This window comes from Onychostoma macrolepis, chromosome 01, assembly GCF_012432095.1.
Source record: "Onychostoma macrolepis isolate SWU-2019 chromosome 01, ASM1243209v1, whole genome shotgun sequence".
Taxonomy (NCBI): Eukaryota; Metazoa; Chordata; class Actinopteri; order Cypriniformes; family Cyprinidae; genus Onychostoma; species Onychostoma macrolepis.
Genome location: NC_081155.1, coordinates 13,284,071 through 13,298,288, shown reverse-complemented (window position 1 = coordinate 13,298,288; position 14,218 = coordinate 13,284,071). Strand labels below are relative to the sequence as shown.

At 35.5% G+C, this 14,218-nt stretch overlaps 1 protein-coding gene across 2 annotated transcripts; it reads left to right on the top strand.

Annotated features, from left to right (window-relative positions):
- The first annotated feature begins 6,778 nt into the window (after positions 1–6,778).
- On the top strand, positions 6,779–14,218 carry etaa1a (ETAA1 activator of ATR kinase a). Of its 2 annotated transcripts, none has more exons than XM_058783384.1 (6): positions 6,779–7,104; positions 7,979–8,110; positions 8,198–8,271; positions 8,377–8,486; positions 10,642–12,227; positions 13,405–14,218. In XM_058783384.1, the coding sequence occupies exons 1-6, from the start codon at positions 6,969–6,971 to the stop codon at positions 13,524–13,526; spliced, it is 2,160 nt and encodes a 719-aa protein (XP_058639367.1). In that variant the 5' UTR covers positions 6,779–6,968; the 3' UTR covers positions 13,527–14,218. The 2 variants fall into 2 exon arrangements, with proteins under 2 accessions (XP_058639367.1, XP_058639359.1); XM_058783376.1 differs by having other exon boundaries at positions 6,780–7,104; positions 7,976–8,110; positions 13,405–14,216.

The following is a 14,218-nucleotide window of genomic DNA, read 5'->3' as shown; positions in this document are numbered from 1 at the left end:
AAATGTATTTCGAACAAATGCTAGAAAAAAATTAATCGCCGTTTCAACAAAGTTATTAAGCGGCACAACTGTTTTCAACTTTGATAATAATAAGAAATGTTTCTGAACATTCAGCTTTAGCAACAAGAATAAATTACATTTTAAAATATATTCGCATAGGAAAAAGTTATTTTGAATTGCAATAATATTTATACAATATTACTGTTTTTACTGTATATTTGATCAAATAAATATACCTTTGGTGAGCAGAAGAGACTTCTTTCAAAAACATAAAAAACTGACTGACAACAAACCTTTGGAATGATAGTGTATGTAAAATAATATGAAATGAAATATGAACGCTTCAAACAGAGCTACATTGTTATCACGTGACCTTAGTATGTTACATTTCTTTGTCATCTAAAAAATGTTTAATGTACAATTTTATCCAATTCTAAAGATGGCTTATCAAATAATGATACAACACTCTTAAAAATGAAGGTGCTTCAAAAGGTTCTTCAAGCGATGCCATAGAAGAAACATTTTTGGTTCCACAAAGAACCATTCAGTCAAAGCTTCTTTAAAGAACCATCTCTTTCTTACCTTTTTATAATCTGAAGAACCTTCTTTCACCACAAATAACCTTTTGTGAAACAGAAAGGTTCTTCAGATGTCAAAGGTTCTTAATGGAACCATTTAGACAAAAAGGTTCTTCTATGGCATCGTGAAGCACCTTTATTTTTAAGAGTGAAGAAGGCGCTATGTGCAGTGTACTTATGTAAGGTCAAATTGAGCGCATTGCATTGTGGGATATAGTATTCGATTGTGTGGCTCAGTTAAATACTACACATTTTGGCAAACATAGTATGTATTTTACACATACTGTACATAATTTACATACTATATACTGGATAAATAGTAGTATGCTAGTATGTTGTTCTTAACACAGCATATGTGTTGCTGGTAAGTCGACAACACACTGGAGCTGGTGTGTATCGCCCTCTGTAGGGCAACAGAGGTACTGCTTTCTCCTGTGGTTGGTATTGTAGATGACTTGTTCTGGTTAAACTGAACATTTCATCAACAACTGGGGTAAATTAATGTCTAGTCCATGTCCAGACAATCATACATATGTAGCCCTACGTGCACCTAAAATGAACTATTTCCTATAGAATAGGAAGGAGGATTGAACGAGAAAGTGGCTTATGAACATGGGTTGTGGTTGTAACAGAACCATCTGTGGTATGAAGGTGAGTGATGGTCAGAGAAATGAAAATGTCTGGGTTGGATTTTAATGCTTGATCTCGCTCTTCTTCCACTTTCCTGTTTAAACTCACTACCAAAACAAACTTGCCATCATCTCAACACCGGAGAATCTTGAAGCTAATCCAAAACCATGTTTACAATTCTGGCAAACTGTTTTACCTTGACATATTTTACTCTTAAGCAGCCTTCCTGTTTGCATTATGAGTATATGTTTCAGATCAGTTATTCCTACAGACCTTTAGCTGTACAGGGGTACCGTATACGTTTAATGAAATCTACAGTGTTTTAGGATCATAAAGTTTTTGCATTCTTAAAAAATGTAATTACCAAAATGCATCTAGAAATGTCACTTTTAAACACTGCATTATATATATATATATATATATATAGTACACACTAGATGTGTGTGATAGATAGATATAGTATTTTGAGTTTAGATTTATAATTTTATAGGATATAAACATTTTATATATACACTATATATTATTTTTATATCTGATGTTTTTTTATTTACATTACAGTAATAAGTCAGTGGGGAAAATGTGCTTAATTGTCATAAAAATTGAGATCTTTTTCTTAAGGCTTCACTCTATTTAAGCAAAATATAATTCATTATTTACAGCAATGCACGATTAACCATTTAAATCGTGCATATAATAAGGGGTGTCCACAATCGAAACGAGGAAACGAGGGGATTGAATATCTCTCTGGATCTGTTTCGGTTCAAGGGAAAAGAGAGAAACGAAGAAAGCCAGAGAAAGAGAGACACAGATGGGTGTCGGGTGTTCTTGTGAAAGCTTGTATCAGGACAGGAAGTTGCCCTCGTTTGAAGAAGAAACTGCTCATTTAACAAAGACACAGACTTACAGTAGTCAACAGGAAAACAAAATTCACCCGTTTACTACAAATAACTATTTATTCATTTATCTTAATCTTGCGCGCATAACACTAAAGTTAAGGCATTTATTTTTCTTTCACTGTAGCTATAATAATAATCAGTGTTTTCTACCATTTACAACAACAACACAGTTTTGAAAATTGTGGGTATTGTGCGTTGGTACGTCTGACCCTCGCAGCTTCGTTTGATCTGCTTTAAATTCAATATGTTGTCTAACCTGATTAACATCCACTCCAACGAATGGTGTAGTGCCCTTATGATCGCGCTCGTTAAAGCAGGATGGATTTTTATATTTATATTTATTATTATTTTTATTTTTTATTCAATGCTTTCAACAACAACAGAGAAAGGCATTCATAACTGGGAGATTTACATATCACGAATGAGATTATACACAATTTTCATTCACAATTTTGTACACCATATCACAAAATAGCCTAAATTTAAGATAAAATATTTTTAAAAAAATATTGGGGAGAATTTATATATATATATATATATATATATATATATATATATATATATATATATATATATATATATATATATATACACAAAAATAAAGAAAATGTAGGGGAGTAGGAGGCTCTCATATTTTGTTATCAAAATCCTCTAATAAAGTATACAAATACCTTGCTTGGGACTTTTCATCCCTCTTAATGTATCCAAATATATTACAAATATCAGTGTTGTCATAAATCTGCTTGGTAAACAAAAACTGCTCCTGAGTCAGCACTGATAGCCGTTGTGCTACGAGCCTCCCGAGTTCGAATCCCAGCTCAAGGAACTTTCCCAATCCTGTTCCCACTTGGCTTCGTGTATTTGTGAAAACGGTTATGCCGTGCACAAGCGCCAACTACTGGCCTGGCATGCATAATACAGCATTTTTCAGTTGTTTTCTTGGATCCATGTGAATGGGGATCGTATTGACAAAGCTGTCATCTGTATGCAAAACTTGTTGTGTAAACGTATCCTAAAACTATGTATTGCTATCGTTATAGTTATTGTGCTTGGTGTGAACGGACCTTAAGCGGCAAATCAGAATGTCAAATCACAAACTTACAAGAAACGAGCCTCCCAAGATCACTCAGGCTGAGATGTGAACTGTTTGATGGGTCAGCGTATGTACAGTTAGCAGCCGACCCCTGTGTGACCCTCGGCAGAACCACACCAAAGACAGGCCTGTGACTGATTATGCTATTTCACACACACATATACACACATTCAATCAGCTCCTCTAATCAGGACCTAACCACAAAAAAGGCCAACCAGGGGTCGTTAGGTACCTTTTCTGATGACATCATCAGACTGCCGCGGGTAACCGGAGCTGGCCCGGCTCTGGCGGCGGTACAGGGCCGTATATCACGGAGTTTACCAATAACCGACGGTTCGGAGAACAGCCATTTGTCAAATGAAAGGCCTAGCAGTGCAGACTGTGTGTGTGTGTGTGTATGTGTGTGTGTGTGTGTGTGTGTGCACATACCCAGCCCGGGCTCTGATATAAACACAAGTAATCTGTTGAGGTAGCTTTAGCAGTGACAGGGCAGTCAATCAGGCCTCCGTCTACATGTCAGCCTGACAGCTTAACAGTTCATGGGAGATTTATTAGCCACGGGTCAGATCAAATAATATATCCCCAGTCTGCTCTTGTTTAGAATGACTTAGCTCTATTGATTAGACTCACCCGTGAGACCCCTTCTGACATGGGCAGAGCTCACAGGAAACTCAGCTAAATTGCCAAAACTCAATATATCATGCTTCGATAATTCATTGAGATGGTCTTCATTTATCACACGGGTGAATGGCTACAGTGATTCTGGAAGCAGATCTTAAAGGAATAGTTCAGCAAAAAAATGTAAATTCTGTCATAACTTTTAAACTCATGTCATTCCAAATCGGTGAATACATACAGCTCTTTTACATACAAAAACAGTTCATCAAACTTCAGTCAATGTCCAAAAAGGACCAGAAACACCACAACAGCACTACAAAAGTGGTCCAGCTTTTATATTTAAATTATTTTTGCTGTTCAAAAATGAAAATAACATGAAATGAAAAGACAATATGAGTTTGGAATGACATGAGGGTGGATGAATAAATAAATAAAAATGAGATTACAATAAATAGATTAAAATAAGTAAACAAATAGATCAAATTAAATAATAAAAATAATAAATTAGATTTAAATGAACAAACAAATAAACAATAGAATTAGATCAAAATGAATAAATATATAAATGTTACAGTATAGTACTGTAGTGAGTAGAGGAAAAAAAACTTAATAGATTAATAGAAACTAAAACCACAAAGCTGCACATTTTTATCCAATTTCTTTTTTGTTTTTTTACAATTCAGGTTTAGATAAATACTGTTTAAAAGTGTAAAAATAAATGAATAAAAATTAAGAATAAAATAAATAATTAGATTAAAATAAGTAAAGAAATACAAATTAGATATAAGTAAATAATTTTAAAATAAATAAATTAAATAATACAAAATAATTTAATGAATCAATAATACATCTAACAGTACAGTACTATAGTGAGGAGAAAAAATAACTTAATGGAAATGAATGGAAACTAAACATTTTCTGAATAGTATATTAAATTGGTATAGCAATTAAATTAGTATAAATTGGGTCTTTATGCATAAAATAAATATATAATTGTTTTTTGCATTTTATGATGGGGGTCCCTTGCAAAAGGTTGACAATATTTAGGGGTCTGTAGCATTTAAAAGACTGAAAACCCATTTCTGTACGGTGCAAGGCAAATAATTCTTGACTACCAGTTTGAACAATAATTTGTTTAATGTTAAGGTTACTGATTAATGAATCGTCAAACTTTCTGTTAACAAACTAGCTTGCATGACATCAAACGGATGTACATTTCCACTTAACCTCTGAGAGGTCGATCGCATGCGCCTTTAAATTTATGTTCAGCTCCTGCAGCTATTTCCTGTTACATTACCCTGAAATAACACTGAAGCTTTGCAGCAGTGCAGTCTGCAAGCAAAGCATTGCAAGAAACCAAAAATCAAACATATAAATACATGACTGAGTGGACACATGCTGTATTATGACATTTATGTAATGTAATCACTCCATAAGTACAATAGGACAAAGGATCTGACAAGCTGAGATCACTATCAAGCATTATTTGGACACAGCTCATTTCAGAAAAGCACACACACATAATGTGCTCTGATTGCAGAGCACTGCAGACACTGACCTGCAGTGACACAGACATGCAGAGCTCCAGACTTCTGTCAGTGTAATGATGAATACCTACAGCAAGAGATCAGAAAAGACAAATAGAGCACACTGGATTCAGTCTACGATTTTCTCCCAAGTGGAATCACAGAACATTGGCTTACAACCATTTCAAAAACTTAAGTTTGGTATGAAAAACAATAGTTGTGCCCAAATTCCATAGTTCCTGAAGTTTTTGTTACTATGAAAAATCATAAATTAATCAAGGATCAGTATCTCCATCACGCAACGCAAGACATTTTCAGGTTATTTCTGTCATATTTTTGATGACAAAACAAAGAATTACAGCAGCTTTATACAGTCGGATTAATTCACCATGAGTTGCCTTGAGATTTTCCTTTGGGTTTTAATAACAGGGTTTTTCATTTCTTGACTAAAATAACATCTGCAGTAAACACAACTTGACGATACTTATGTAATGTAACTACAAACATACGTTTTTAAAAATAAAACATAACTGCTTCAAAATAGGTGTTTTCAGTATAGTATGTTTACTTTATATTGCAGAGCAAATTGTTCAAGTATTGTCAAATTAGATTTACCACAGATCTTTTACCTATAAAGTTAATGTAGGCTACTGTATCGAGTATTGTACTACTATTGTAGTAAATTAGTAAATATTTTGGTGAAATATGATGGGCAAAAAGGTGATGTATTAAGCACAGTTTATACTGCCTCTTGCTTTCAATGGAAAGTGACTAAAGCTTGCTCGCTAAATGTTGCTATTACGGCATACTTCACTTCAGTCTTGGAAAGTGGCATGTAAGTTGCTAAATCTAGTATCAAAATTGCTAAATTGGCAACACTACTCACACAGAAATCACTTTCAAACCAAGCATTTTTCTGTTGGTCAAGGCAGAGAATTTGTCTGAACCTGTTGCGAAACCTGCTTAAAGAATTTTTTTGCACAGATCACACAAATTCCTATGGAAATGACTTGATTTTGTCCACAGAAATTTGCTGAACAACAATAAATGTGACCTTGCATGCAGGAACTACATTACTTTATTTATTTATTCCTATTATTATTATCATTCTTATTATTTATTTCATTGTTGTTGTTACATTGTGCCTAATAAAATCCCTTACCCATTAAAATCACTGTAACACACTGCATGTCTTGGCTCATTACTTGGGTGACTAATTATTTGACATTTTTTACGTTAAGAAAACTTAGACATGCACGTTTTAAAATTACTGCACACTTCACTTGAAACAACCGCTCTGCATTCGCTCAATGTGATTCATTATCACCATGTAATAAACCGTTAGTCTTACTTTTTTCAGTTATTTAAATCTTTAATGAAATAGCTGTATTGTCATTATTTGTTGTTAGAAAAGTGTAGATTGTATGCGTCGCTCTTGCGTAGCAGCTACGCACATCTGACGTCCTCGAGCACGTTTCCGCAATGAATCCTGGGAGGAACTGCGTATTTGGCGGAATGTTTGAACAATTTACACAAATCCGGGCTCATGATGGCAGCGAAAAGCACAAATAATATAACACCAACTCGGTGATATATTAAATAAAGACATCCTGAATAACTCAACAACATGGAGGGCAGAGGCAGTCAGGAACAACGCGAGCGAAATGAAATCGCCAAACCGACGCAGATGAAGTCGAAAGTAAACAGACTGAGACGCAGCCCTAAAGCAGCGACGCTGAACCCCGGACAGATCCGCAACACGGGTAACAAATCACCCCAAAAAACAGACAGAAACGTGCCTCTGGCTTCTCTATCGTATCTAACCCAGTCATGACCAATTTGAAAGCTCAAACTTATTGTTTGAACGTTGCATTGTTTTTATGTAAAGTATTTAGTTCAGTAAATACAATGTGTTAACATTTAAGAAAGTTAAGAGCATTTTAATAAAATGAGACCCTGGACCACAAAACCAGTCATAAGGGTCAATTTTTTTAAATTGAGATGTATACATAACCTGAAAGCTGAATAAATAAGCTTTGCATTGGTGTATTGTTGTTTGTTATGATAGCACAATATTTGGCTGAGATACAACTATTTGAAAATCTGGAATCTGAAAATATTGAGAAAATCGCCTTTAAAGTTGTCCAAATAAAGTCCTAAGCAATGCATATTACTAATCAAAAATTAAGTTTTGATATATTTACGGTAGGAAATTGACTAAATATCTTCATGGAACATGATCTTAATATCCTAATGATTTTTGGCATAAAAGAAAAATCTATAATTTTGACCCATACAACGTATTGTTGGCTATTGCTACAAATATACCTGTAAGATTTATGACTGGTTTTGTGTTCCTGGGTCACAAATAGTAGTGCAACTTTAAGAAAAATGCTCTGGCCAGTCTCAGGCTTGACCTCAATTTGATGATTTACATTATTTTGATTGAACCATCTTTTGACATTTGATCAAATATTATGACAAGACAAGAATAGCATAATGGGAAAGTCCCACAAGTAAAAATACTATGAAGTTTTCCGTTTCTGCATTAAGTAATTGTGTATCGCAGTACCGTCAGATGCAGCCATGTTTCTGTATTAAAGCAGGTGTTTTTGAACTGCATGTGTTTTGTAGCAGAGTTCAAAACCCCTACACGTCCAGCGAGAGGCCAGTTCAGGAGACTGATACCTGACGACTCGCCCAGCAATGATCCGGATTTTCATCAAGATATTATATGGGATACGACATCTCCATCACCCATTCGACATGGTATGTATATCTATTAGACTTGTGCATTTTGAAATTCTTCTTTAAATGTGCAGTATCAATGTATGACAGAAGTGTATTTATTTTCAGGTCGTGGACAGAGGAGAGCTGCAAATGTCAGAGCCGTGGATATATCGGACATTGCCAATCGGATCGCTCCAAAGGTTTGCTCGAGGAACACAAACTACCACAATGCTAGTGTTTTCAGTTCAAAATGAGTTGAGTGTTATTGTCAAATGCTGTATTGTGATGTGTTTGTTTGTTTATAGAATGGAAGACTAGAAGAAGCGGATTCATCTTTACTGCAGTGGATTGGGGACAGTGCCATTCCTTGCACACCAGAAGTACAGCAATCCAAAGTCAGGCCCATGTCGACAAAGTAAAGGAATCTTTAGACACCTCACGATTCGATCAGATTCCAATCCTACTTTAAAAAAAAAAAAAAAAAATTAATTTATGCTATTTGTTATTTCATTACTTATTTAATTATAAGCACCTATATAATCACAAATTATTAAATGAATGAAACAATTGTAAAATAATTATTTATTTTTAAATGATCTAAATATAGTGTACAAAGCATATAAGTACATAGACAGTAATAAGGAACAAAGATATACATAACAAGCAATGAACAAAATGCATTTTCACATCTAAAAGTGCTTTAAGTATCTAAAAGTGTCCAGGCAAGAATATTGAGTACATTTTCTCTGCATTATTGCAGTTTTTTTTATTATTGATCACTTCATAGCCAGCGGGAGATCTAATAGGCTGCATTCACATCGCACATATGCAGTAAAAACTAAACTCATTCAATTGATATTTTTTTGATTTATCAGAAAATTGATTAATTTAACTTCTGCATGGACCATCTGTCCATATGTATAGGTATGAATAATTTTATATCACAGCAACTGTGTATAAATGTAGTTAATCTTGCTCTAAATTCAGTGGAAAAAAATGGTTATATATTAAATAGTTATGTGTTAATGCTTATGCATTACCTAGTGAATATTTATCAATTCAGTGTATTTTTTATATGTTATATATGTCGTATTCAAATAATTACCTTTTGTTGTCTTTTTGTTATTTACTCTTTATTTCAAACTTGTTGGATCCAAAAGGTCTAATTATTTGTAATAAATTATGGATAAATCTGGCATCATTGTGCTGCACAAACAGCTTTGCATTATTATAAGTACTATATTAATGCAGAAAGGTGCAAAGTTGTTTGTTTATGCATCAACTATGGATTAACGCTAAAAAATAGGTATAAATGATATAGGAAAATGTACAGTGGGGAAAAAAATTATTTGATCCCCTGCTGATTTTGTACGTTTGCCCGCTGACAAAGAAATGATCAGTGTATAATTTTAATGGTAGGTTTATTTGAACAGTGAGAGACAGAATAACAACAAAAAAATCCAGAAAAACACATTTCAAAAAAGTTATAAATTGATTTGCATTTTAATGAGTGAAATAAGTATTTGATCTCCTATCAATCAGCAGGATTTCTGGCTCCCAGGTGTCTTTTATACAGGTAAGGAGCTGAGATTAGGAGAGCTCTCTTAAAGGGAATCCAGAAAAGACACCTGTCCACAGAAGCAATCAATCAATCAGATTCCAAACTCTCCACCACGGCCAACACCAAAGAGCTGTCCAAGGATGTCAGGGACAAGATTGTAGACCAACACAAGGCTGGAATGGGCTACAAGTCCATCGCCAAGCAGCTTGATGAGAAGGTGACAACAGTTTGTGCGATTATTTGCAAATGGAAGAAACACAAAATAACTGTCAATCTCCCTCGGACTGGGGCTCCATGCAAGATCTCAGCTCGTGGAGTTTCAATGATCACGAGAACGATGAGGAATCAGCCCAGAACTACACGGGAGGATCTTGTCAATGATCTCAGCCAGTCAGGGCATTGAAAATGGGTCATGGATGGGTATTCCAGCATGACAATGACCCAAAACACACGGCCAAGGCAACAAAGGAGTGGCTCAAGAAGAAGCACATTCAGGTCCTGGAGTGGCCTAGAGCCAGTCTCCAGACCTTCATCCCATAGAAAATCTGTGGAGGGAGCTGAAGGTTCAAGTTGCCAAACGTCAGCCTCGAACCTTAATGACTTGGAGAGGATCTGCAAAGAGGAGTGGGACAAATTCTCTCCTGAGATGTGTGCAAACCTGGTGACCAGCTACAAGAAACGTCTGACCTCTGTGATTGCCAACAAGGGTTTTGACACCAATTACTAAGTACATGTTTTGCAAAGGGGTCAAATACTTATTTGACTCAATAAAATCAATTTATACATTTTTTGAAATGCGTTTTTCTGGATTTTTTTGTTGTTATTCTGTCTCTCACTGTTCAAATAAACCTACCATTAAAATTATAGACTGATCATTTCTTTGTCAGCGGGCAAACGTACAAAATCAGCAGGGGATCAAATAATTTTTTCCCCCACTGTATATCATCATGTGTATGTATTTCGTCTCTGTACTTATCTAACGTCTACTGATGTCTGCTCTATGTTGCAGACAGAGCACTGTGGAAGATCTAATGCGGCTGGCGAAGCAGTTTGACTTCAACATGAGGCAAGATGAAGCTCAAGAACAGAGCTCAGATACACCAGGTTTAAAACAATCTGAGGAACAAGAGCCGCCACATGATGAACGATTCACAACAGCCCACAGCGAATCTGCTCTAAAACTCAGTGAGAAGCCTGTTGATGAAAGGGGACTTTATCAGGAGATGGACGATGATCTTGATTTACTTTTTGATGGGCCGACCCAGCGGCTCAGTGGGCGTCTTAGTCAGGCATCAGATTATCGTACTCAGGAAGTTCCTGAGAGAAATCTCAGCATTGTGAAAGCCAGCGTTTCACAAAAAGGTTCTGCGTTCATTACAACAGAAAACCATGGCAGTAAACAAGTTAACAAGGCTGATGATTTTGATGATGACTGGAACAGTGACGGTTTACTCGATGAGTCGTTGCTTCTGGAGATGACACAAAATGCAGATCTGTTTGCTGCACCGCAGTACAGTTCAACACAAAAACAAACTCATGAGAATCAAAATGCTTTCAGAGCAATAACAAACAAAAAACAAGAAGCTAAAACTGATGTTAAATGTGGTGCATTTCAAGGGCAACAGACAAAAAGCGAGCAGAGTTTTCAACAGGACTCTCGAACACAGGCAAAGCCGTATGGAGGGCTGCCTAGAATTGGAAATCAAATGGAAAATAATTGCACAAATCAGGTTTTTCCCACGAGTAAAGCTTTGCCAGTTCCTCCAAGTTGCTTTAATGGCAAACAAAATCAGCACAAGACGCAAGTACGACCGCTTCAGGTTATTCAAAATTCACCTGAGCTCAGTGCTGCTATCTCAACACGTAATTTCCAGCCAAACACCAAAGAGATGCTGCCGTCCACCAGCCTCAGTACTATAAAACCTCCCCATTCAAATCCTCCCAGCATGCACCAGAATCCAAACTCTGGAGGCATTAAACAACAAGGAGAGAATGCCGTTACAGCCAAAGATGGATTTAGTGATGTTTTAGATGAAGACCTGGACTCTTTTTTTGCATCTGATGACATCTGGGATGACGGAGTAGAGGACGATGATCTGTTTTGTGAGGCATGTGATAATCTTGAGGAGTTATCTGGCAACGCTGAAACCTCAGCCACAAACAACCAACAAAACACTGCAAAAGCACTACAAAACACTGGCTTCTCCGAAACGGCCAGTCAGCAAACGGTGTTTGCTCATCCTTATCCACCCAAAAAGCTGGCCGCTAATGTTTCCATGTGCAGTGCAAACACATCAGTGTCTCTGTACGGCCAGAAAGCTCATGCGGTGAACTCTGGGCCTGCAGGACTCGGCTCTAATGTGTCATGTGATGCAACGAGACCATCTGGCCCCTCAAGTAATGGACCGTATAAATTCAAACAGGTGAGAAGCTCCTCTGTGGTGGGAAGGGGGACCTGTGCTGTTCCCCCCACACAGCAGGGTCACGAGAGGGGCGTGCTGGCCGTCCTCCAATCAGGTGTGAGAACAGCAGACAGTCATCAGTTCAAAAAGCCGTACATTGACTCGTTCAGGTCTGCGCCGGTCATTGCCAAAGGTACAGTTAATGCCACATGCTCTTTGCTTTATTACTGTGGTGTGCAAGTGTTATGTAGGGGTATTTTAACTTTATTTTTGATCAAATTAGTTAATAATTTAATAATAGTAGTTTATATTATTATATGTAACCCTGGACCACAAAACCAGTCTTAAGTCGCTGGGGTATATTTGTAGCAATAGCCAACAATACATTGTATGGGTCAAAATGAACGATTTTTCCAAAATCGATGCCAAATATCATTAGGATATGAAGTAAAGATCATGTTCCATGAAGATATTTTGTAAATTTCCAAATATTTTTTAAATATTGTCCTATCATAACAAACCATACATCAATGGAAAGCTTATTTAAATTCACCCTTATGACTGGTTCTGTGGTCCAGGGTCTCACATTAATAATTTTAATAATTATATTAAAAAAGTCTACAATAATTATATTTAAAAAGTTACAGTAAAATACTGTAAAAAAAATAATCTGATGATAATCAAGGATATTTTCCACATTGTTTTTCACTAAATTAGCAAAATGAAGAATATTTACTCATTTTTCATTTACATGCAACCATATTATCAATAGTAATGAACAATATTTTGCATAGCCACTTAATTGTACATAGGCAAAATAATCATAGTAAACATATCATGTATAATATACACTAACACTTTGGGGTCAGTAAATTTTTTTAATGTTTTTTAAAGACATCTCTTATGCTCACCAAGGCATATTTTATCAAAAACAGTAATATTGTGGAATATTATTACAATTTAAAATAACTGTCTCTTTGAGTATGTTTTAAAATGTAGCTTATTCCTGTGATCAGAGTTGAATTATCAGCATCATTACTCCAGTTCTCAGAGTCACATGATCCTTTGCTCAAAAATAGAAATAGAAATCTTTCTGTAACATTAGAAATGTCTTTACTGAGACTTTAGACCAATTGATTACCTCGTTGCTAAATAAAAGTATTCAATTGTTTTTTCCTTGTATAAAAAACAAAACAAAACACTTGAATGGTACTGTAGGTCCTAGATCTCTTAAATAATAAAAAATAAAAAATAAATAATTTAACATTTATTCAATTAAAAATCCTAGATCTTGGCATTATATTCACTAAATATCTGACATGCATCAAGGTTTCCAAAATGAATGTTATTTATTCACTGTTTTTCTGTAGATGTGTGTGACTCTGGAGCCGTGAGGTGCAGTGATGCTGAGATCGAGAGGAAGAAGCAGCAGGCTATAGAGAGGCGGAGACTCCGGATGCTGGCCAATCAGAACCTCAGAGCTCCTGTCTGATTCACTGTTACTGTGGAGATGCAGAACGAAAACAGGTATAGGTGTATATAAAGAGTTACAGTGTGTCTACACCACAACAATAACTATTCTCATTATAAGCAACAAATCCTTGCGGTTTTATGGATTATAATGGGAGTGATTTAGTTTTCTGCATCATGCTGCTTGTTTGTGGACCAATACTCTTTAGGAACAATGTTTTTTTGTTGTTTTAAGGGTCATTTGTATGTGTACAACATTTGACTGCTCAAAAAACAATGCTTAGTCACATGCTTAGTATTATGCCTGTTTGGGCATCAGAGAGCAGATCCTAGATCAACACTTGTTCTGATAAACATGTATGCTGACCTTCTCAACAGATCAGGAGTAGTTGCCTTTTTTCACCTCAGTCACTTTTATGCAAATTTTATGTAAATTGCATAAATATTTTCCTTTAATTCCTTTAAAATGTGTAATGTTTACATTGCTTAAAGTAAATCACTCTTGTTCATTTTTTTCCCCTTCATTTATGATGATGTTGAAGAAATTTTACAAACTTTGGTTGGTTGATTTTATTGTTTTTGTCCTTTTATGAGTCTAAAAGAGGAAGCCCAGAATATTAAAGTGACCTACAGTGAGTAATGTATAGTATTTATTGAGTTGGAATTGTCATTGTAATTAAGGCAATAATAAATAACTTTAATAAAAATATTCTG